At 39.9% G+C, this 25769-nt stretch overlaps 1 protein-coding gene across 3 annotated transcripts in view; it reads right to left on the bottom strand.

Moving 5' to 3' along the window:
- AASS (aminoadipate-semialdehyde synthase) overlaps nucleotides 1-25674 on the bottom strand; it is a 35747-nt gene extending 10073 nt beyond the window's left edge. The window contains exons 1-19 of one of the 3 annotated variants that reach the window (XM_085299712.1): nucleotides 25555-25674; nucleotides 24411-24514; nucleotides 23065-23285; nucleotides 21668-21844; nucleotides 20876-20960; nucleotides 20104-20171; nucleotides 19839-19985; nucleotides 18791-18869; nucleotides 18564-18691; nucleotides 18264-18412; nucleotides 15027-15149; nucleotides 14763-14874; nucleotides 14170-14229; nucleotides 14019-14086; nucleotides 7378-7499; nucleotides 4003-4132; nucleotides 2954-3064; nucleotides 1554-1662; nucleotides 955-1095 (exon numbers count right to left, since the gene is read on the bottom strand). In XM_085299712.1, the coding sequence (XP_085155838.1) occupies nucleotides 955-1095; nucleotides 1554-1662; nucleotides 2954-3064; nucleotides 4003-4132; nucleotides 7378-7499; nucleotides 14019-14086; nucleotides 14170-14229; nucleotides 14763-14874; nucleotides 15027-15149; nucleotides 18264-18412; nucleotides 18564-18691; nucleotides 18791-18869; nucleotides 19839-19985; nucleotides 20104-20171; nucleotides 20876-20960; nucleotides 21668-21844; nucleotides 23065-23277 (2022 nt within the window). In that variant the 5' untranslated portion in view covers nucleotides 23278-23285; nucleotides 24411-24514; nucleotides 25555-25674. Of the gene's footprint in view, nucleotides 1-954; nucleotides 1096-1553; nucleotides 1663-2953; nucleotides 3065-4002; nucleotides 4133-7377; nucleotides 7500-14018; nucleotides 14087-14169; nucleotides 14230-14762; nucleotides 14875-15026; nucleotides 15150-18263; nucleotides 18413-18563; nucleotides 18692-18790; nucleotides 18870-19838; nucleotides 19986-20103; nucleotides 20172-20875; nucleotides 20961-21667; nucleotides 21845-23064; nucleotides 23286-24410 lie in introns of those variants that run through there. The other 2 variants (XM_085299713.1, XM_085299714.1) reach the window with 2 other exon arrangements.
- Nucleotides 25675-25769: the final 95 nt, after the last annotated feature.

Raw genomic sequence — 25769 nt, 5'->3', positions numbered from 1 at the left:
GTGGGTGATCCAGATCAGAATTAAATAAGAAACACTTCCACATTCTCCTAAGAAGCTCTTTCATCTGAAACTTATAGTGATGTATTTTTTTTAATAAAGATCTAATTCACAATCCTTGAACCTCTCCTCCTTTCTCATTGAAGTAAGGACACTAGAGCACCAGAATGTCATGATAAAGCATCTTTCAAAAGATTTCTCAGTTTTGTAAATCAAAAGGTTTAGATAATCAGCCAAACTTCAGGGTGGTTAAACAAGGCAGTCCCCTTGACATTTGAAGAGCCCCTCCTCATAACTACTCTGAGCAAGTGGGAGTGATCAAACAGATAGGATTGGAAAGCAGAAATTTGATAATGGCTTGCAATAGCTTTGCACAAATCACAGTTTAAATCTTTCCACAAAATGGATGCAAAGACAATCTAGTCTAATGGCTCCTGCAAGAAGCGCAAAACAGAGCTTATATAAACCACCTTTCAAAGCTTACTTAGTGTCATCTATTAACTTATTATTGGTATTACAGATTGTACCAAAGGAAAAGGAAATTAAACACTGTGCAAGTACAGAATGAAGCAATTTGGTTTACTAATACGACTAGACAGAAAAGCAAGTAGAAGGACGTACTCTCACCTTTGTTTACCTGAGACAAAGGTGAGAGTGATTAAGTGGCAAAAGCAATATATGACAGGGATGGGGCCCCAACCCAGAACACTAATCTTGGTCCAATGCCTTAGTCTTTAGGTACATGCTCCCTACTTAACATCATATTCCATATAGGAAGAATTAATCTGGCAGCAGTCAGGCACCATTACACTCCAAACAGAGGAGTAAGTGATGACTGGTACTCGCTTAGGCAATTGATTGCCACTGGCTTAAAAAGTAAACGTATCACCTTACACTTCCTTAGCCCAGCTAATGGGCTTTGCCTCTCTTTAAATAAAAATGTTAGGAGTACTTCACCTCTCCATCTTTTAAATATGTGGCAGACTGGACTGTATTCAGCAACACTCCTTGTGGGCTCCAGCTGAACTTGTATCTCAGAGGATTGTCAGAATGCTCTGGAGCTGGCAGGCCACCGCAGAAAGAAGTGTAGGATACAATCTGCAAGTGTTTAACAGCCAAGTCAGATTTTTCCACAGAAAAGAAACAAGGAATAGAAGGAAGCCACAGGACGGAAGCAGCGCTGAGCCACCCTGCAGGGATCCCCCTTAGTTTTTAAGTTTTCTGTTGACATTATTCCCCTAAGGGCCAAATCAGACAGAAGATCTGCAGGTGGACAGGGAAACTCAAAAGAACTTAGCTGAGCAATGGTGTTAATCTGACAGACAGCCATAGTACATAAAGGAGAAGAAACCAAAACTTACACTGAGGCGAAGTCATCTTAGTTGATGGACTCTCACCAACTGGATATTAGTTGGTATCCAGTTCTAAACATCAGAAATCACAAGGTGTCTGGAATCCAAAACACCTCTAAGAAATGTCCATGAACTGGTTGCTGTTAAAGGAAAAAATTTACTCCAAAAATGTTGGCAGAACTATTTATCAGCTGTTAGCCTTACCGTAGCACCAACTTCTTTTGCTTTGTCAATACATTCCATCGCCAACATATGGTCAAGACCAGGATCCAAACCCATTTCGCTGATAACTGTAATACCAGCATCTTCTATGCTAAAAACAACAAAAAATGCAGCATTTTCAGAATATTCAGTATTACAAGCCATTTGTTCATGAAATATGTCCAGTAAAAAATCTGTTTATTGAACCTTCCTCACCAGGGAAAATCTTGGGCTCCATCTGCAGCTTATGGAAAAAAGAGAAGCAGATGTTGAAATCTAAGCAGTTCCAATTGTCGTAAGAGTCGGTATACCCTTGGTTTCTCCCAGTTTGCTGTAACATTTAGGGGCTGATGGAGATCTGCCAGCTACTCTGTATCCTAGATTCTCCTGGATGGTACCATAATGCATGGAGGCAATTACACAAATGACAGAACAAGGCTAGTCATAATAGCCCTAAACTGCTGCTGGGGATGTCAAGCATTTGGGCTTTCTTCTTTTTAACAGTTCCCTAAATTCCCAAGATCACTTATCATCAAAAAATGAGGTGATTTATTTTAAAAATCACTTTGTATTTTTATAAATGAAAATTTTTTTTTTTTTTTTTAGAAAACGCCCTGGCATCACAGCAAAAAGGAGAAGAGATGCTCCTGAACTGCCCTCATTGTCTGCACTACTGGGTCTCCACTTGTGTAACTTTTTTATTATTATTTGCAGGCACACCGTTTATGAGATTCCCATCTCTGTCACTCAAAGTATTTCCAGAGATTTCAGTACTGTGACTCAGAGGAATGTGGATGACATTTCAGACAAATTTCCTCTTGTATTTATCAAAACACATTTCCATCAACCACTAATACAGCCATGGGAGAAGGATAAGCAACTTCCATGCATATATAATAAGCAGGACAACAGAAATATTAATAGTTAGAATTATCAGCAATTGAGATTATTTGGTAGGCCTGTCCAAAAGAAAGTGCTATGAAGGAGGATGTCATCGTGGGTACAATAAGCCAAGAATGAGTTTTCATGAGAGGAATATGAAGGAAGACAGACAAGCTTGCTGTCATTGGTATAGCAGGACAGTCCAGCAGCTCCTCCAAATAGCACGACAGGGTTGAAGGAAGAGGGAAAGGCACAGTGACATAGAATGAAATGGAAAATGCAGAACAATATGTTCCAGTGTTTAGAACACTATGACCAGATGGACATGCACTCACTTCTCTGCTTTGCCACAGTCTCCACATGCAATTTTTCCTGAAATTAGTCTTCCTTTTTAGAAAAGGAGAGAGAGTGCAGACAATAGTAATTCACTACAGGTGTTTCAAGTGTAACAGACTGCAAGGTATTTAGATAATGCACCTAAGAAGGAAGGAAAACAAGGGAGATGCTACTCTCATACCTACCTTTCCTGGAGTTCTTTCATAGCTGGTGTTAAGTAGCTGGCTGTTACCAAGTTCACTTTGTTGTTAATACATTTCTTAGCAACCAAAGGATGTACTGAATAAGGCAGCAAGCTACAAGTCAAAGAGAATTATGCAACATTAAAATCCAAATAGTTACTTATGTTTTCACTGGAAAGATACCCACAAATGATTTTTTTGTATGCCTGTAAAAGGGGTCCAGTAAACACCAGGGACTGCTATACCTGCCTTGCCCCAACACAAGTGAAATATGCCCTATCAGAAGGGCATTGTTATCTGCACTCAAAGAAGAGTGCAAAGCAACAGCAGAGAATTTCTTTAGATAGCATTTTTGTCACACTTCTGCTTATAAAAAACAAAATACAGACCTCCTCTCAAGGCCAGCTTCTAAACAGGCATGCTAGAGGTTTAGAAGATGCAAAATGAAAACCACCCTTGAAAAAGCTTGCATTACAATGATCTTGCTGAAGCACTTTGTGAAAGCATGCTGTACTTGGAAAGGAAACAACACTCATTACATCTTTGGCAATAGGGACAAAATGGCAAGAACTATAAAGTAGTTTCCTCCCATATTTCAGTACTTGGAAATAGATCCTTCTCAACAGGAAATTTGGGAGAAATGACCAAGTTGTGAGAATTTTGCCTCTTCTTGATGTATACAAATTCAATCATGAGCACACATACACCGGTGAAGGCAACTGGCCCATCACATTAAGAAGGCTATGCAAGTAACTTGTAAACACTTCTAAAGAGACACTGCATTCAAAGTCCCTTTGAAAGTCTATCCCTGATGTCCCTGTAAATGACAACACAGTGGCCAGTTACAACTGTTACAGGAACAAACATGGCTCCAGTTCTTGAGCATTATGAATCTGTGGATTAGGGCCACATAGGCACCACCAAAAACTCTTGCAAAACGAGGGCGTTCACTTAAAGGCCCTCCTTTACACAGTTATCAGGCTGACTTGTGTCAGTGAACTAGGTGAAAGCTTTCAGGGTTGAGCCCACTGTGTTTTACTCAAAATTCTGACCTGATGACAAGGTCATGTTTCTTCACCAAAGAGGACAGATTTTTCTCATGCTTAATGACATCCATATGAACTGGAGTAACACTGCCATATTTTCTGGTCAGTTGTTCGAGTTGTTCCTTCATGACAGATGCTGTTTTAAAAATAAAACATAACAATTGTTACCTAAAAATGAAGTTAATTCCAAAGTACTTCCACTGATCTGTGTGAAGGCAGACCTCAACTGTCATATTTAAAACATTACATTACCCAAGTTATCATGTAACAAACTCCACTCATCAGCACTTACATTGCATGCACTCCTCTGCAAATGGATAATTGTGCTTTACATCTACCTCCTTCTTTCCACAGAGAAGCAGCTGCATGGATGCTTTCTTTTTACTAACAATTGGAGAGAAATCAGGTATAAAGCATCTTATCTTTTTCTAATGTAGGTCAAACCATAGAAGCTATAACTCAAGAAAAACAGTCTACAAAGAATATTTACTTTCAGAAATAAAGAACAATTCACTGCAAAATTGTATAACAAGAACAGACTCATAACCTGTTAGCAACATTGTGAGTGTGCTTAAAATTAACAAAAATTTTAACTGCAACCATTAACAAAATTTTCCTCATCTAAGCAGGCTAGGTCAACACAAATTATGCAAAAATAAAAGTCATCACCCTCCTCTTCCACTGCATGTAGTAGTAGGTCTAGAATACATGAAAAAAGGAGAAATAAACCTATCTTTGTGCATTAGGACACTGCAGAACCCATTGGTTCATTTGAATCATATGCACATCTTCTAGGCATGGTTTTCTACATCACCACTGTCTGCATTTGCCAGGAATTTTGCAACCAAGTACCTATGTGGTGGGAGTACAGATTAACTAAATAGAAAGAAGTGCACATTCACATGCAAGTGTTTCTATGGAAAGTGAAAAAAGTCTGTTTAATAAATRTCTCTCTTTTTTAGAAATGTGTCACAGAAGCATCATTAAGTCACAAAAATTCAACTCTTACTGTAGCATAGGCAGGGCTCTGTTCTACTCCTAAAGCATACTCCCAGGTCTTTAACTCTGGACTCTCGTGATAGCTGTAGTAAGGCAAATTCTAAACTGTAAAAGTGTACATATATGAAGTTCAGTCTTTAATATCTCAGATGAGCATCTGCCACTCTTAGATAAGTATCTAAATACACTGCAAAAAATATTACAAAGTTTCCAAAGAAAAGTGACCAAGCCACTGACGCAGGAGGAGAACCAGGTTCTCTCTGAATCCTTAGAAACTCATCCCATTTTGGATCTAAAAGCAGATCAATAAAGAAAGTATTTGAGGGTGAAGAATGCAAGTAACAGTCACATAAATGGGGCATAAGGATGCGTACTATCAGGCTGGAGAAAAATCTTGGTCAAAGACCACAAAATGGTGGTAAGAGCTGTAGTAGAGACTAATACTGACACAAGAGAAGGCTGCTCATACAGACTAAAACAATTCCCCACACAAGGTCTCGTAAAAATAAAATAAAGAGGACCAACAGAAAACTGTAAGAGCAGCTCTACTGCTCCCTGGCCACATGCACCACCAGCCCATTCAGGCAGATCAGTACTAGTGTCAGTGAACAAATTGTTGCAGGCAGGGGGTCAAAAAGATCAGGCATATAAAAAATTTTAAAAAGTCAAAGGGAAAAAATTATCATAGAATCAGAAAGGTTGGAAGGGATCTCTGGGGATCTTCTAGTCCAACCCTTGTGATCAAGCAGGGTCACCTAGAGCATGTTAGACAGGGTTGCATCCAGGCGGGCCTTGAATATCTCCACAACCTCTTGGGCAACCTGTTCCAGTGCTCTGTCACAAATACTCCCTTTTAGTGGTAAAGTGAGAGTATGCAGGATTGATAGGACTAAGTCATAAGCAAAAGCTTAACTTTTATATTTTTATTATGTTAAAAATGGTGAATAACATGTATATTTTTATTTAAACTGTCCAGCTATTCTTGGATAGAAACAGGAATTCTACTAAAAGCTACTGAATCAGTGTTTTGAAATACATTATTGCCAGAGGGTGATTCTCTCTACCCTAACAACCAATTTGCACTTAGGAAAAAAAAAAAGAGCAGTAAAATAGTCTACAAATTCAAAACAAAGCTGACGTTAAGTGAAGGTTTCCTCGTTAAAGTTCTTAGTCAATGGTTTCAATCACTTAGATCTGAAATGGTCCAGCCTAACAGTAGGGAAACAATGTGGCACTGTGAGGTGCGTTTCATGCTTTCTTCATCCACTAACCTATTGTCAACCATTAGACAAGTAACATCATGTTTGTGCCTTTTTCCTCCCCAGCCTTTTTTTTTTTTTTTCACTGTTGAAACTGCATGTTTTTAACTCACCCAGGTAAGGGGAAGGTGCTATGTTTGCACAGTGCTTGGCAAAACAAATCTTAGTGTTACTGTACTGCAGGTGCTGGATACAGCCATCCTGCTGATGAGGGGATGGGCACTGCACACAGCTGCAATTCCTCCCTGTTTACCACATCAGCCAGTACTAGTGACAGAGGTATAGCTTCCCCAATGTGCACGTCTTACTTCCTAGGAAATCTGTCCCCAGAATTTATCAATACCTTGGTTATTACCTCAAAGAGTAACAAAAGCAGCAAAGTGTGAAAGTAGCATGTGGGGGGGGGGAAATGAAACAAATCAACAAAAAAAAATTCAAAATGATAAAAACACAAAGTTTCACAAGAAACCACTTTCTGATAATGTATCACTCGGGCAATACAGCTTGTTTTTTAATTCTAAAGTCACAGTATTAGAGTAAAGTCATCATCATGGGTACAGAAAAGTGCTTTGTAGATGTCCAGCATGAAATATGCTGCAGATAAAACCAAAACAGTGTATAAACAGGTAGCCATGTGTGCAGATGTTCCTGAGTTCAGGATCTGAGGAAGCTTTACTATACAGTACCACTTAAGTCAACAGAGGAAACTCTACTCATAGACAGCTATAAAAATAATTTCATCTTCTTTCTGTGTGAGGCTGAAAACACAACTGAGCACCAAGGAAAGAGATTGACTAGCCACAAAGCAGTCACAGGCCCAAAGCAGGTATGTTAGATGGAAAAATACTCTTTTCCAACTTCCCTATCAGCAATACATGAGAACAGTAAACTTTTCATGTGTCTATGTCATTTTCAAATTGATTATGTAAGTTAAAAATRTTCAGAAAAGTACGCAATCTTTTTCTGCAGTGCATAGGAGCAGATTTTCTTTATCTGTTCTCAGAACCAACTCCACTTAACACTTATGAGAAAGATCCTGGCACTCTAGTATCGGTTAAAATAAGCCCATATAATACATGGAAGACATATTTTTTCCATCAAAAACAAGTGAAATTTTACATACCCACTGTGATGTCAATGCTGGAATCTCTAGTGAGGTATTCTAGTACAGGGCCAGAAACATAGCCAGATCCAAGTAACAAAACCCTCTTCTTATTATCCATGTTCAGTGACTGAGCATATTCCCTAGGACATGTTACAGACAAAATTAAAAACCATACAGAAGGAAGAAACAGCAAGTTGCTAAAGCTGACAAGTAACTATGTGTTAGTAAGTCTACAATCCAAGAGCTCTATTCAGACTAAGAGTCAAGCTTTTGGCTATCTAATTCAAGATTGGTCAATCACTGTGTCCATTCTTCTTTTGCATAACTTCTACTCTCCTTCCTCTAATATAACCAAGATCAATTCCATTAATGTATCCACTACTTCTCCAATTGCTACTGACTGTTCTAGACATTATTCCTTTGTTGGCAATACATTTTCCCCAATGGCCAAATGACTGTAGCTTGCTCATATGAGGACCACCAAGCTGTCTGTATCATGCTGTGCTGTCAGAAATGTGTTCTGTCTGCACTGTGCTTCCTTTACATCATAGGTACATATAACTATGCTGGTGAAAGCGCATTTTGGGTAAATTATACTAGGCTTATATTAGCCCATCATAGGAACATACATATAGAGACAAAAAAAAAAAATCCAGTTAAGAAATTCTGTTTGCAAACAAGAACTCTTATTTGACAACCAGCAGTGTGTTTCAATTAAGGTTCTGTTACTTTCCTAAACAATTTAAGTAGCTGCTCTTCACTGACTTTCAACATAATTGTTCACACTAGACTTTGCATTCCTTTTTGCCAGCCAGAAGAACATTGCTCATCAATTTAGTATGTTTTCATAAATGCATAAATTATAATAGAAAAAAAGATTTTGTTTGTTTATAGATAAAGGGCTTTTTAGCTTAAATTTGCATTAAGTTGTAAAACTGGGATTGTAATACTGTTTAAAGTATTTTCATGACTATRAGGGCAAAAACTATTTAACAAGTAAAAATATGTTTGTTGAAGCAGCTCTTTTTATTATTGAAGCAAAGGAAGCTATTTATTGTCTTACTGTTCAACATAATTAATGGAGTTTAGATTTTGGTATTTTCCCTACCTCATATCTTGAGAATCAATTTCAATAAATACTAAGACCTTTGAAAATACAGACATAGGGAAAATTTCAGAAATGTATAGGCATGTTCCTTATTTTCCCCTTTATCCATTCAGAATTTACATAGGCATATACTGCACTATATAGAGAGAACTCTGGTCTGAGTTACAAGCTCATGTCTGCGCTGCTTTGAGCTAGTGTCCTTGAAAAGGAACTAATCGTATCTCTACCAAAAACTGTTTGGCTTTGATACTTTGGGGACTCTATATGGCAACCATAAGTAAATTTTTGGTTGTATTTTTTCGGTTAAAAAACATCCAAAACAACAAAAGATGATGTCACAGCCTACCACAGACCTACAGTATGCAGTACGTTGCAATATTTAGGAAAACAAGGTCTCAAACACCTGTGCTGAGATACTGCCCTGAGTGGACCTGAGTTTATGAATATAAAATACATCTATCCTATCAGTCTGAAGCACATTCCCACCTATTATATGTGTCTGAGTGTTTGTGAAACTTGAATTAACCTCCAAAATTACAGATATTTTATCCTCCCTTCCTTCATTTTCATGTTTGCTTTTCTTTTTTTTTTTTTTTTTTTTTTAAAAAAAAGGTAGTTCCTCTCAGTTCTGTAAAATCTCAACAGGATTTACCAGGGTATCTACCCGTCTACCTAAACTATTATTACAAGTTACTGGACCTTTTGATCTTCAAACAAGTTTTATAATTTTAGACTTTATTTTTTAAAATGCTAAATTTTTGACTTAATCCATTCACAGAAGGCCTCCTAAACACACCACATCCTTTCATGTAAAAAAACTAAGGATGTCCCTCCCAGTCCTAATACCACGTTTAATAGAAAATCCTCCTCCACAACTACAACTCTCTTGGGCCAGGAAAGAAAAAGAACTTCTCTCCTCCCGTTACTTATAGCAAGTAGCTGTGGTCTGCAGGTCCTTGGAGCAACAGTGTTGACAAACGAAAGACTTCCTACAGAAAGGAAAGCTAGAATTTGTAGGAAAACTTCTTACCATCCTTATTTTAAAGTTTTCCAGTGTCCAGAATTACAGCACACTTGGATCAAATATTGTATGAGGAAGAATTTCTTCACTGTGAGAGTGACAGAGCACTAGCACAGGTTGCCCAGAGAGGTTGTGGAGTCTCCTTCTCTGGAGATATTCAAGGCCTGCCTGGATGCAACCCTGTCTAACATGTTCTAGGTGATCCTGCTTGATCAGGGGGGTTGGACTAGATGATCTCCAGAGGTCCCTTCCAACCTTTCTGATTCTATGATACAGCTCAAAGCAGTCTCACGATCACAGGCCCTGGTTCTCATGGGAGACTTCAACCACCCTGACATCTTGAGTGACAGAGCAAGGCACAAACAGTCCAGAAGGCTCCTGCAATGCATTGATGATAACTTCTTGTCACAAATGTTGGAGGAGCCTATGAGGAAGGGTGTCTTGCTGAATCTTGTCCTTACCAACCAAGAGGGACTGGCTAGAGATGTAAAGGTTGGAGGCAGCCTTGGCTGCAGTGACCATGAGATGGTGGAGTTCAGGATCCTGCAGGAAAGAAGTAAGGCAACAAGCAAGATTGCAACCCTGGACTTCAGAAGAGCAGACGTCGGGCTTTTCAGAGACCTAATTGGTGGAGCCTCATGGGGTAAGGCCCTAGAGGGTAGGGGGCCCAGGAGAGCTGGCTAGTATTCAAGCATCACTTCCTCCAAGCTCAAGAGTGGTGCATCCCTATGAGTAAGAAGTGCAGCAAAAGGGACAGGAGACCTGCATGGGTGAGCAAGGAGCTCTTGGCCAAATTCAGACAGAAGAAGAAAATGCATAGAATGTGGAAGAAGGGACAGGCCACTTGGGAGAATTATAGGAATGCAGGCAGAGTATGTAGAGATACGGCGAGGAAGGCTAAGGCCCAGCTGGAATTGAGTCTTGCAAGGGATGTCAAGGACAACAGGAAGGACTTCTTCAAATACATCAGCAGCATGAGGAGGACTAGGGATAATGTGGGCCTGCTACTGAATGGGGCGGGGGCCCTGGTGACAAGGGATACAGAGAAGGCAGAATTACTAAATGCCTTCTTTGCTGCAGTCCTCACTGCTAAGGGCAGCTCTCAAGAATCCCGGAGCCTGGATGTAAGGGAGAAAGTCCGGAGAAAGCAAGACTTTCCTTTCGTTGAGGAGGATAGGATTAGAGACCTTCTGGGCAGGTTAGACATCCACAAATCCATGGGCCTGGATGGGATGCACCCACGGGTCCTGAGGGAGCTGGTGCACGTTGTTGCCAGGCTGCTCTCCATCATCTTTGAAAAGTCATGGAGAACTGGAGAGGTGCCTGAGGACTGGAAGAAAGCCAGTGTCACTCCAGTCTTCAAGAAGGGCAAGAAGGAGGACCCAGGCAACTCTAGGCTGGTCAGCCTCACCTCCGTCCCTGGAAAGGTGATGGAACAGCTCATTCTGGATGTCATCTCCAGACATATGGAGGAAAAGAAGGTGATCAGGAGTAGCCAGCAAGGATTCACCAAGGGGAAATCCTGCTTAACCAATCTGACAGCCTTCTCTGATGGAATGACTGGCTGGGTAGATGAGGGCAGAGCAGTGCACGTTGTGTACCTTGACTTCAGCAAGGCTTTTGATGCTGTTCCCCATAATATCCTCCTAGAGAAACTCAGGAAGTGTGGGTTAGACTAGTGGACAGTGAGGTGGATTGAGAACTGGCTGAAAGGCAGAGCTCAGAGGGTCGTCATCAGTGGCGTGGAGTCTAGTTGGAGGCCTGTGGCTAGTGGTGTCCCCCAGGGCTCAGTACTGGGTCCCATCCTGTTCAACTTCTTCGTCAATGACCTGGATGAGAGGACAGAGTGCCTCCTCAGCAAGTTTGTGGATGATACCAAGTTGGGAGGAGTGGCTGATAAACCTGAGGGCTGTGCTGCCATTCAGAGAGAYCTGGGCAGGCTGCAGAGTTGAACAGAGAGGAACTTCATGAGGTTCAACAAGGGCAAGTGGAGGGTCCTGCACCTAGGGAAAAATAACCCTAGGCACCAGTACAAGCTTGGGGCTGTCCTGCTGGAGAGCACCTCTGCAGAGAAGGACCTGGGAGTGCTGGTGGATGACAAATTGACCATGAGCCAGCAATGTGCCCTTGTGGCCAAGAAGGTCAATGGTCTCCTGGGGTGCATTAGGAAGAGTGTTCCCAGCAGGTCAAGGGAGGTGATCCTGCCCTTCTACTCAGCCCTGGGGAGGCCTCATCTCGAGTCCTGTGTCCAGTTCTGGGCTCCCCAGGACAAGAGGGACATGGAGCTACTGGAGAGAGTCCAGTGTAGGGCTACAAAGATGGTCAGAGGGCTGAAGCATCTGCCCTGTGAGGAATGGCAGAGAGAGCTGGGCCTCTTTAGCCTGGAGAAGAGAAGACTGAGGGGGGATCTTATCAATGTGTATAAGTACCTGAAGGGAGGGTGTCAAGGGGATGGGGACAAACTCTTTTCAGTTGTCCCGTGTGACAGGACAAGAGGCAATGGGCAGAAACTGAAGCACAGGAAGTTCCGCCTGAATGTGAGGGGGGAATTTCTTCACTGTGAGAGTGATGGAGCACTGGACCAGGTTGCTGAGAGGGGTTGTGGAGTCTCCTTCTCTGGAGATATTCAAGGCCCGCCTGGATGCAACCCTGCCTAACATGCTCTAGGTGACCCTGCTGAACAGGGAGGTTGGACTAGATGATCTCCAGAGGTCCCTTCCAACATTACTGATTCTACAATTCTATGATAGCACATCTGTTCTAAGACAGACACAAACATGAGAAGCCAAATGACCCATCAAGAGTGGGAAAAGAATCTACATAGTCTYGGACAGGAACATTTCAGACCATTACCCATTCTTTCTATATTAAAGTTCAAATAATTCATTTATGTCAGTCTCGGAACAACAACGCTGTTAATAGTGTATGTCATTCCAGCTGTGGAAGAGGAACAGGTAACCAGTGAAAAGATGGAAAGAAGTTCAGTAAATCAAACCACTCCTGATTTCTGATGGCGCTCAGACAGACCAACTCATATAACCTGGCTATGCTGTGTCTGAAATTTCATGAATATTCAAAGAGTATAAGTATTTAGTCTAAATAGAGCCTTCAGCTACTAAACTGGACATAGCGTAATATTTTGTTAGAGTAGTAACACAAGCCACATCATTCATACAGGTTCTAAATAGAGCTCACCTCTAGCTAAACCATCACATCTATAAGCAGTAAGCCCCCTGCTTTTACCTGCCTTATTTCTAAACTTTGATATGTAAAAGAGAGGTAGTGTTAGTAGGTCTTGCTTCATCTACAGCTAAGTGAGCAACACCAACAAACAACTAAACATCACACGCAACGCTCAGGTTTGCAGAAATCTACCCAGAGAAACTCCCTTAGGAAAGGAAGTCTCCAGATTCTCAGCACAGTTCACACATGATCATGCAAGCAGTCAAGAGGAGAGACAATAAAAGAGATCACAATGTCATGCAGAGAGTAAGAAAATTTGTTACTGAGACAGCCTCTTGAGGTGGTTTACCACAGAGCACAAGGCAAAAATAACCCTGAACTTTAGCCTTTGAACTATAGCCAAACAGCACCTTTCTTTCTATGGAAAAAGCACCTATAATTCGTCATGCTGAAGTTCATAACCAGAGACTTGCCATGGATCCCTAAGCAAATTTAAGAAATTTAGCATGCAAGAGTCAACACACTATGCTTTTAGTGTCCATTAGTGCACATAGTGTTTGTGGTCACACTAATTTCAACTTTTACATGATGTATAGTATCTGGCACTAACCAAGAACATGAAACCACAGGTAGTCATCCATTGCAAAATTAACATTTTTCTACAATAATCATAGGCAAACTATAGGCATTTGTTAATAACAGGGAGAGAGGGGAAAGGGAAGGTATATCCAGGCTATTTATATTTTTGTTAGCTTAACTCAACTTAATATTACTCTTTCACATTACTACTGGGAGACAAATACTGAGACAAGACAAGGATGAAGCAGTAGGTAAAGCTGTAGCTACAGCAGAAGTATAATGAAAAGTCAGAGGCTCCCACAGAGGCTCCAGAATACATCCAGTCACAGAATAATGAAACACATCAGTACAGTAAAAACTTCCCTGTACTTGAGCCATACTAGAAGAAACCAGATTCAAGATTTATTAAAGAGCCTTCTGCTTTCAGCCATGCCTTACGAAGGATTGTATGCTATATGCGTTTAGCAGGAGCAAGAAAGAGTAGAACAGTACTGGCACGTGGCTATTCTTTGCCTTTGCTAAAACAGTCTTATGTTAATAAGGTAAGTGTTAACATAACACTTGCTCAACTTCAGTTTTACTTACTAACAACACATGCTACATGAGTTAGACTGTATGGAGAAAGAAGGAAGTCATCAAGCCAGGAGACACTGAGACACAGTACAATACAGCAACATTCCACCAAAGCACAAGCAAAAGGGAAGACAGAATGTTGACATGCTTATTCAAAACCCCAAACCAGACAAAATTTAAGAAGATACACATTACCTTCTCTCCCTCAATTTCTGGATATATTCATATTTAGCTGTCAGTGAGCCATTGGACGCAATCACTGCCTAAAAATACATGATATAATTTTTTGAACCTGTATTTTTTAAAGCAGAGGAAGACAAATAGACAGTCAAATTGTAGAACTTACATCTCTAACAACAGATGAGTAATTCTGGTTTTCAAGAGGTTCTGAGCCTTCTGATAAAAGCTATAGAAATAAATTATTTCAGATCAGGTCATTTTATTCCCCATACTTTTTTCATAGCAAGTAAAATATCAAGATTTTAAGCAACAACATTTTAAGCATGCAACAAGGTCAGTATCTTGTAGATCTGAAATTCTACTGGCCCTAATCAGTATTATTTGAGTTTTATGAACATACAGGAACTCAGACAGCAATCTAACTGTGGCTGCTGAGTGCCCCCAAAGCCCTTAGATTTAGACACCTACTGCATGGTCCAGGAACAATGAACTATCTTGATAGTTCCTTGTCCACAGAGAAGCCTACAGAAATTGTTCTTGATACAGTCCTCAAACATCCAAGTTCCTTATGTCTCACTTTCACATGTTGCTTTTTCAAAGTATTGCCTCAATACTTAGAAAGCTTTTGTTGTTGTTGTTTTAATACAGAGTCAGTTATGTTCTACAGCAGATTCCTTTTAAATATGCATGGGAGACCAGAAAAGCAACAACCAACCAAACCAAAGTCCAAGTCTTCTTGTTGGATATAGATGACCTTACCATCTCTTCAATATATGGGAAAAGCATATCGCCAAAGTATTCTGTTGCTTCTATAGGAAGCTGCGCTGGCAGGTTGTCGATGGAACACATTAGAATCCCAGAGCCTTCAACACTGAAGGAAAGAACAGGGCTCTTCTAAACCACTTCTGCTTGGTACTTGAAAGGTAATCACCTTCACTGAGTATTTTATATGCACGATTTTCAATATAAAGCTTCAGTGTATAAATTACAGACAAAAGCAGTACAAATTAAAGGCTCTCCCACCTGTCATGAATAATGTGCTGATCAGCATCATACATACAAAATGGACTGTCAATTGTTGTACACTCCGTCATAAATTCTATAGATCCTCCAGTGTCTGCTGAAATGTCGCATATTGCCAAAAGTCTAAAGCAATTTAAAAAAGGGAATTGAGTATTATCCAAACTACAAATATAGGTGTAAGAGATCATGAGTTAACATGTGAAGACCCATCAGAACTGTAGTTTCATTTAACTTAATCAACTTAAGAGTCAGTGTAACACAATAATCTCCAGAAATGTAATGGAAATCTGGCCCTATTGTAGTCAGCCAGTCATTCGCACCAACAAGACCCAAATATCATCCATAACTTCTCAAAGACCACATACCATTCACTTATACATCTTTTTTTCCTAAATCTCAAAGCCAGTGAAAGCAAGGTTTATCATGGTAACAAAAGTTACAACCCATAACTCCTGCAAATGATCTCACTTGCTAATGCTTAAATGGTTGGATAAAAGAAGACCAGAGAACAAGCACTGGCTACCCGATCTACACCAACTCACCATTAGCACCTGACCTAGCTTTGTCTTTGACCACACAAACAGCTCTCTCTAAAACAGAGCATGGGCACAGTTGTGTGCACAGCTTATTTCAATAACCACTCCCAAAAGGGAGCATGGATGAGACTACAATAGGCTTAGCTGCCTCCACAGACCAAGGCTCTGTACTCTTACCTCTCTGCCACACACCCTCATGTCACAACTTTCATCATGATACACACACACACTCAGTTTCATGCTAAAATCACACCTTTCTTCAGGGCTACAGCATGATCCTTGTACTTTCAAACGTTTAAAACAGAAAGAAACACAGTAACGTCTTTGGACTTAGGATCACCAGTGAGATTCAGAAATGAAGCAAGTCTAAAACATGTAGAAAGAACATGGTTGCTCTGCCTTATAAAGAGCTGGCCCTACGTAATGCAGATATCAGCCAGAATCACCACCTGGCACTCTTGTTTTAACACTTTACACATAGAAATTGAGTACAGTATTAGAAAAAGTGGATCTACAGAAATCACCTAGTTATAAAATATTGGGAGCTATGATGCATGCTCACTGGGTTTACAAGAGAAAAGTTAGTTGGAGCTGAGGTCCTCAAATGCAAAAATATGAAACACGCACACAAAAATCCCAAACTATGTTCAGTAACTGCTATTCATTAGCAGCATCTTATTCACCCCCCCCATTCCATACTAAATCTTTGCAAATACTGATAGTCTTTGCACAATAAGGATCCATTGGCATTACTCTAAATCCTTTAGGATACCCTCAGCCTGCCTCAGAACATGCCTATTATAACATGGCCACCATTTTCTTTTAGCATTTTTTTTTCTTTTTCTTTTAACAATCCTTTCACATAGTAAACTTTGAGTTACATGCCTAGGTAGAGTCAAACCTATATTTTTAGGTCTCCTCAGGAGAATTCCTGAAATAGACTTCAAGATATTCTCAGTAATGGACCTGCTCCCCTTTCAGTGAAATTATGCCTCCCCATGGTCAAGAAAGCAAGACTGATGAGACTAAAAGGAGAAAAGCAACAGGAATCTGATTTAATACTCTGTGAATTGGGACTTTTGTAGAAAATGATGGAGGATTGCCTCCCTTCATTAATGACTAATGTAAAACAGAAATAGTTCTTGAAGGAAAGAGTCATAACCAGCATTGTAGCTAAGGGCAAATACAGAAATGTGCTTCTAATGCAGGCATACATTTTATACTTCTCCCCACCCAGTCTGGACCACTAACCAGATTAATTTATTCACTTCATCTACCACTGAGCGTTAGCCAGGATCCTCTCATCCCATACACTAAGAAGTCAAACTGCCTGTTTTGTGATCTCTCTTGCACTGTGCTGACTGACTTCACTGAAATTAGATAGTAAAGTGCACATCCATCCAGATCAATTGAAATGGTGTCTGGGAGAAGTGGACACAGGAGTAGAGCCTTGTGTAACACAAATCACTCTTAACTCCCTAGCCAGCTCTAAAATCTTTCCAGTTGGGTCCCCTTTTCCTTTTTTATAGCAACTGCTACCAGCTCTCTCACACAAACACATCATACATGCATCCCCAACTCTGCAGCCTATCCCAAACCTTTCAAACTGTCTCTAATCACATATTATTACCACTATTACCTCCAGAGTATGCAAGTAGCTCATCTCTTTCCATACTAGTTTTCCTGAAAATCCTGCCATTCTTCTCTGCCTAAGAATTTGTGGGGCTGGCTAGTCAGAAACCTTCTTCCAAACTCTATACAGCAYGTACTACCAAGACTTCCCATTCATTGCTCACCTACCTATCCTCCTGAGCTGTCACTGCAATACCCTGCTAGGATAACTTCATCATCATAAATGAAAACAGAAAGACGTAGCTGCCTCCTTGGAGCTCACCGACTGCTGGCCCAGGTGGAGCATTCCCTATCCCTAGCCTAACTCACAACCTCTGGCCCCACTCAGTGTTAACATTTAAACTCTATTTGTTAGGCAAATAACTGTGGGAGAGGTAAAAGAAAAAAAGGTGTCAGGAGTGGGCAGAGGACAGATAAAGGCCTGCTTCCTCACCAGGATACCCTGCCATTTTCTCCGGAAACCCATTCTTAGGCCAGTCTCCCAGAGAATTATTACAATAGGCTGTTAGAAAAAGCATGCACCCCTACCCACTCCAAAATGAATCTAACCCTAGATTTGCATCACACATTYTGTATTTAAAGCTATTTTGGCCTGGGAAGCATTCCAGCTAAACCTGCTGCAGAAATCTGAAGTGGTAGGGAACAGTTACAGAACTTGTGCAAACCAAATGACATGGTATTTATCTAACAAAGTTTATCTAACAAACTACTGATGCACAGACATTTCTAGCAAGAACGGAGTAGTAGGTACACATCCTCGGAGCAATAAAAAGTTTTACTACTGCATTCTGCATAACAATCAATGGGAGAACTACTCCTGCAGAAAACAGCCAATACCTGTCAGTCAAGTGGTGTGGTGATGCTTGCAAATGTGATGTGGAAACTCTAGACCATGAAAACAAGACAGCAAAGCACACAAGAAGAAAAGCAGAATCAATGAGGCATTTTAAAACATGTAATAAGAACATTGTAAAAACAGTAATTTGCTAGATACTGTGATAAAAGTGCACAGCATTACAGCTTAATCAGGATGTTGCAGAATTGTTACTAATTAATTGAGTTGCCTTACTTGTGTGGTAACTCAGGACAGCCCTCCCTTCCAACAGCAGTAGATTTAACTGGCACCAGCAGCTTCTGAGCATCCTGTCGACTTAACAAGCGAGGAGTATGTTGTTCCCAGTATATTCCATTAATTAAACAAGTTGTGTACGGTGCAATCTGCAAAGAAAGTTACAGATGCCTGATGTCCTCATCTAGTACTTCGAGAAGTCAAAGGTATGATCTAGTGTTTTAAATAAATGCCCTCTCAATCAAATGGTATGCAAAGTCTATGGAAAATCTTTCATAAAAGAACAGAAGGGATGCTCACATCAGTATTAAAACGGGAAGTGTAAAGTTCTGGATGTTTATCATAGTCTACAGGATCATACAATCCATCACGCTTCCTTACAAGATGATGGTGACGACTTAACACTGTCCCATAGACTTTTCTGAGGTCTGAGGTTAAAAAAAAATAATAATAATTAGCTGTTATAGAACAGTACTTGGATAAAAAGAGCTCCAATGTTTTTATCACATTTATTGCCACAGTATTACCTCCAGATTTGGAAACTTCCTTTAACTCATGTGGTTCCACAAACTCACATGGGAGGGCATTAAACATTTCTTGGGCACCCTGTAGACCAGAATTAGGATTCAGAATGAGTAGAAAATGTAAAAGCAGTGTAATACTGTTCATCTGATGTGTGAAAACTGATATGAAAATGCCAAGTACAACTTGAGAGTCCTTCCAGAGAATGTCTTCAGAGACATATATAATCATTCACACGTTTCCACTCAACCAAACAAAGCTGTCAGGGTTCTCTACTGAAGTATCAAGGAATACATACCATTCCCCCTTACTGCAGTATGCCTAACYCACAATCCAAAGTCTACTTTGTATTTCTAACGGCAGAGCTGGGAGGCAACTCAACCACAACAGATGGTTTTGTTGCCATTCTGAGAAGCAGTTTCTCTTTAGAGAACACACCAACCCAGCTGCTCTAAAGGCAAAGAACCTCAAGATGAAGTTTCCCAAAGAGATATGTTCATAGACAATGAAGGGCGAGTTTTTCAGACTCTTCAGCCACTCTTCTGTTCAATATGCACTCTTATTTACATAGGGAGTGATTTCACTCTGTAGTTGGAGCCCACCTAACAGAGCTTTGCTGCCAAAACTAGAGGAGGACTCTTTTCCCTGGATCCTATACAATGGCTCTAAACTCTGTCATTTGTAAGCCAAGCCAATGCTATAAAACAGCTGAAAACAGACTCAACAAGTATTAGAAAAGGTAATTCTTTTTTTAACATGTCAAAGAACTGATTCAACTTACCTAGTGAGACCAAAGTCAACAAGTCAACACAAAGGAGAAAGGGGGATGAAAATCATGCAGGTGAAAAAGGAAAGAGGAGGAATAAGACTTAACCCATTTTTATGATAAGAAGCTAGTGTTAAATGYATTAGTTTAGAGTACTGGTAAAGAAAAAATTGAAGTCCAAGCAAACAAAATTAACTTATCTTAGCCCATTTAATGTCAAGCTACTGGTAAAAATAAGTTTCATTAAAAAATAAAAAAATATTTCAGTTTGAAGACAGAATTCTTACCTTGGAAACATTACCAGTGCCTGTAAACACAAATGTTAAGGGCCCAACAGACTTTGGCATCAATCCCAGTGAAATTTCATACCCAGCATCCCGCACAGCCTGCACAGCCTGACTGCTGTTCCTGTAGTTATGTGCCATCCCAATGTGCTGCAAACAAAGGCACACAAACGTTATGTAGTATATTTTCTATATACAAACCAGTGATAATTACCAAATGTCCAAACATCATTTGGTTATAGAAAAATATATATGCATATGCTCTCACCATGAGGGGAGTGTGATGTCCCAAGGCTAGAAATCGTAATCCCAATCCATGCAGGATGTTGATCATTCCTATTATTAAAAGGGAAATCACACTGTAAGCATTAATTATGAACATGTACAGTTGGAAACTGCAGAAACTGACATGTATAAAATCAACCTTGATATTTTTTCCTGTGTTTTAATATTAACATTTTACTTGTAAAGAAAATTAACACAAACCCAGAGAAAGAGAAAAAGAAATCTACATAATCTACAGGCCAGGAGCATAAGCCTCTTCTGGCCTACATTATGCATTTCAACACTGTTTAGTGTTCAAATATCATTTTGTCAGATGCTTTAACATCACTAGTTTCCAAAGAAGCACCTGATGAAAAGATATTTCTGAGGAAACAGATTTGAAGTTCATCAGAAAGGAATGAGAACCATGCTTCACAAAATCAGTGTAAATGGGTAACAGAGTGACAAACAAATGTTGTTCCGATCTGCAGGACTGGCAGTAGCAATTTGTTTCAAAAGCCTATTCAGTCAGCTTCTTGGCATTTTGTCTGTCTCAGATTAGGTTGTGCAAACAGAAAGGACTCAAAACAACATTAAAAAGTGGATTTGTAAGAATCCATAGAACTATTTGATGTACACTCTCATCAAAACGTAGGCAGCACAGAATAAAAGCAACACAGTAGTTAAAAATGCATTGCAAGCCTCAGCTTTCAGGAAATATACATAGCAGAATTATTAGAGGAAGTTACAAGCCTGCCTTCCTTTACGCACTATACCTGCTACACCAGCCCACTTTCCAAAGGCCACAACTCGCATTCCTTTATGATCAACCATTTTTTCATAGTCAATCAGTCGAATTTCCTGAAAATACAYAGCAAACTGAGTATTAAAATCTTTAAGTGAATGCACAGTCAGCAGCAGGTTGCTTTTCCACAGACTATACCGCCATCATACACCTCCATCATCCTTTGTGACAGGGGTCCATGGACTTACATGACAAGGGCAAATAATTCGTAACAACATTTAAAAAAAAACGTACAGCTTGCACTGAATTTGTATTTTAAACAGTCTCCACACTGCATGTCTATTCTTGGCATGAAGTGCCCCAGCTGTTGACTCTAGTTGTCGCAGATCCATTCACATCTTGGCACAGGTCCCTTGCTTCTGAGTGAATTGGCTGCCTCCACCTTACGTAATTACCAATTCAACCTATTGACAACTGACTCATTCTGGCTTGACAACTTTCCCATAAGCCTGTTTGCTCACACAGCATGAGCCTCTCTTGAGCATACCAATGCTTGCAACTTATCTTATGCATATAAGTATATTATGTATTCATATGTGATCAGCACTGTAAGCACAAGATCCGCTTGTGAGCAAGACATACACAGCTCTAAGAAAAAATACTGAAAACAGGTCTCATTAGCTATCTACAAATATACATGTTGAAAGCAAACACACTAGATAGCAGGCTTTCCACTACACTTCAGTATTAATTTCAGTTTCCACTTGAAACACACTGTTAGACCATGCTAACAGCAACTGGGCTTCATTACAAGAGCATTCACCTGTCGTAGAATCTCATCCAACAGGGGCATGTTTGCCTCTTGGGCTTTAATAGTGTGAGAAAAGAAGGCATAGTTCTTTTTAGGGATTAATTTATCCTCTGGAGGTCTCTTCACGCCCACAATCAGAGAAGCCTCAGAAATATCTTCCTGAATAATGCCACCTGCTTTGACATAATCCTATAAAAGAGAAAAATCAAGGTAATTTTTTCTGTTTCTTTTTATGTTCAGATCTCAGCACAAAAGTAATTAAAACAGCACACAAATAATTCTATAAAGCAGAAACAAGTTCCTACATGTGATGCATTCATAAAGGTCTTTATCAAATGGGGTATCAAATCTCAAACTGAATTTCCATACTAATGTTCTATTACATGAGGCCAAAGCACAGCTGCATATTAGTGAAATCATTCATCTTAAAGTCACAGACTACAAAAAGAATATTTTGCTGCATTTAAAGTATCTTACAGGATTGCAAAGTGAACACTTCTTTGTAAAATGCTGAAATACTTGTGAATAAGTTTATAGAAATCTGACATACTAAATTGAAGCCTGATGAGGTATGTTTTTATAAAACTATATAAGACTAAGTCCAAGTTGAAGACCAACTTCCTACAAGTGTTTTTCAATAACAAGATTTATTTTTGCTCTCCTTTAACTCAGAAATATATTCAAATTCCAGCTTTCAACAGGACAGTTGCATATCTAATGTGGTCCATGCTTTGTTGAAAACCAGTATTGCACCTTAATTAAAGGACGATATGTGCAACGGATCACTAATAATTCCCCACTTATGTTTGAAATTTTATCTGTTGGCTTAGATAACTTACAGCAGAGTATTACTAAAACTGTATGAGCTTTCAGTTCTAGAGCTCAAAGCATCAAAGAAAAAAAATCCCTCTCCTCATTCTGCACAGAATGACATTAAGATATTAAAGCTAAGCAACCAGTCACACCTCACTGCATTTTCATTTAGTCTGCAAAAGTCTTTAGAAATCACTGTTCAAACAGGGATGGGATTCATAAATGGAAGGTTCACCCTTTCTCTTAATCTCTTTCTCTTTTTTATGTTTTTTCAGTCATACAAATGAAAGACAAAAAATACCCATGTTAAATGAGAAATTCTCAAGACTACTCCAAGAACACCTAGAACTTCTTCAACAACAGACAAAAGGAAGACAAATCAACAAAAAACCTTCCAAAAATTCTTCAATATGCCAGTATTACACTAAAGAGCTAACCAGCTACTCCTTTTTCCCTCCATTAAAACCCAACGATTCCTCATTTAACACAGACAGTATTTTCTCTATTATTTATACCCGGTAGAATACTATTTTTCCTGTGTTATAGTTAACAATTAACCTATGGTTTCGTTTTTCTAACTGAAAATGAAACCTTACCTTTTCATGGATGGCTCTCCGGTTGGATGGTTGCACCAAAACTTTGTATCCCATTTGTGTCAATTCTTTAACATGCTTTGGTGCTAGAGGTGCTCTTCTCTCCCACGCATTAACATCTTCTCTCCTGATTGCCAGCACAGACTTATGATGATGCCGACACTTACAATGATGGACCACATACCTACCATTTGTGTGATTAAAGGCTCGGAGCATGGTAAAGTCTGATGGCAGCAAAGATAAAATAGTAAAACAATATATCTATATATATGCTTCATTTTTTTTTGTGCAAAATTTCTGGTCTCCTTTAATATCTGCTGTAAAACATAGATCAGCTACTAAATACTCTAATTATAGCCTACTTTTGTGAGACATGAGTTTCCTTTCATTCCTAAACATAAAATGTTTCAATAGAAAATTTTAACTGAGATTAAGCTGACCTGTACTTTGTTGCATCTCGCTTTAGTAGAGTGACCTTACAGAAATAAGTTGCTTATACTGCTGTAAAGGAAGGCTTTTAATGTGTTCAAAATACCAAGTTTTTAATTACACAGCTTACAATGAATGCTGGAAATGTGAAGATACCAATTGAATTGATCTGACAGTATAAACATGCAAAAAMCAAGAATTAATCAAAGCTTACACTGAGAACAGTAAGAAGGCARTGGTAAATGCACAGAAAGAAGGAAAGTAGAACACAGTTGATTAAACTGTGCAGTTGATTAAAAGAGAAAGCCCAGCATGTAAAACTGATACTAAGAATGTTTACATAACTAATTCATACACAAACTATGGACATGAAAGGACTGTAACTCTGTTGCTTCGTAGTCAGGGTACATGTGGCCAAAAATAAAAGGTTTCCTTCCTGATAAAATTTATGCAAAGTGGAAAAGCTTCCTTAGAAGAGATTCCCATTGCAGAGAACTACCCCTTTGTTTTCTCTTTTTTCCTCTTCACCCCCAGTGAAGTACATCTGCCATACTGCTCAGCTCTTCAGGAAATGGCAAAGGTCCTGCACACATCCAGCAACAAACACCTAGAAGCCTAGGGACTTCAGATGTTGAATGATTAAAAGAAAAAAGTGCCAAACATAGAGGCTTTAAATATGTGGATTTTGTTCCAAAGCAGTTATAACTGTTAGAAAAACTTACTTGAATATTTGATATCTCAATCATTTGGCAAATCTTGTTTGTCCTCATGCCTCAGTCTTGTAAAATATCTACACAGCTAAGCTTTAAGAGGTCCTATTTAACTCTAGCCTTGCTTAAAAAGAAAAACTATTATGCTAAGGAAGGCGTGAACAGAATCACACAGTTCTCTACAGTAGCTCTCAGTGTGAGCATTCCTACCTTCTCTAAACCAGTCCACCAGCAGAAGTTACCRTACAGAAGTTGGAGTTATGTTATGATGTTGCTCTATAGAATGTTAAATGGACCCACAGAGAGCACATCCACTGCTTCTGAAAGTAAAGAAAGTCATGTTATGCAATGTCACTTTTTTTGTACATTAAAGTATGACCATGGCAGTAGGTTGTAYTGAGAAGCCAGTATACTGTACATCTCATACCCGAGCCTATTGTGAACTAAATTCTCTCATACAGACAAGACTTCTAACACGAAAAATGCTGCTTTCAAAGGGGAGCAAGCTGCCTTGCAGCTAGTGCGTGACAGGCACTCTACAGCCTACAGGGGCAATCAGTGCCTTAAGCAAACACTTGTGTGACCTCRGACAGGCCAAAAGTTAATACGCCTGCCTTCCTGTGTATGCTGAGACTTAGACAATGAGATACTGATATCCCATTGTAAAGGTGAAAGTAACTTCAGAATTCAAAGCCCACAGATATAAATCTATCTGGCACTCCTCAGCGTGCTCTTTGCCAAAGCCAGCAATTCATGGCTGCTTGCTGCAGGCCCACTTTTACAAGGTTATGCAATACATTACTCTTCCTCTCCCCACCCCCCAAACCACTGCCAGCTTCTGGAACAGGGCTGTAAAATTGACACTTAGTCCATTACAAAAATATAGTTAAATTACAAAAGAAGAAAAAATAGTTAAATTAGATTGAAATCTAATGATTGAAATTACATTTTTACCAACAGTGAACCTGATCCCCCTTTCTGTGCATCTGTGCAACCTGGTGTGCTAAGCAAGCACCCGCAAAGCCCRAGCCCAGTCAGACCATCACGCACGCCCGGACAGGGAGCTGAATGCCAGAGACCGTCCATCATCTGCCCTGTGGCTACTGAGTACCGCAAATTATACGATTTTGAGTTTTATCACAAAAAAAAAAAACACCATTGAGCAACATACCAGGGCAAACATAATAACAGCAATGTATTTGAGTACAGCATGCGATTTTAGTATGATCCTGCTTCCAGAGTGGAGAAATTTGGGCAATTTTACTAGTGCACCGACAAGGAAGAAAATCAAGAAGAAGAAGAAAAGCAGGAAAAGCAAGGAAGAAAAGCAAGAAAAGCAGTGACTTCTTAACACTTATCTAAAATAAACTGTCGGGCACAGCAAGCGCGCTGCCGTCTCCCCGACCTCCTGCAGTTTGTACTACAGGGCCGCTTCCAGCCTGCCCTGGGCAAGGCCGAGGCGGAGAGGAATCGAAACCCGTCGAAAGCGACAGCGGGACAAGGAGGCAGGCGGCGGGGCCAGGCGCGGGGCCCGGCCGAGCGGGGCAGGCGGGCCCGGGGGGCGGCAGT

Source organism: Rhea americana, unplaced genomic scaffold (assembly GCF_003343005.1).
Source record: "Rhea americana isolate MKP2758 unplaced genomic scaffold, rheAme1 scaffold_152, whole genome shotgun sequence".
NCBI lineage: Eukaryota > Metazoa > Chordata > Aves > Rheiformes > Rheidae > Rhea > Rhea americana.
This window is presented reverse-complemented; position numbering and strand designations above follow the sequence as displayed.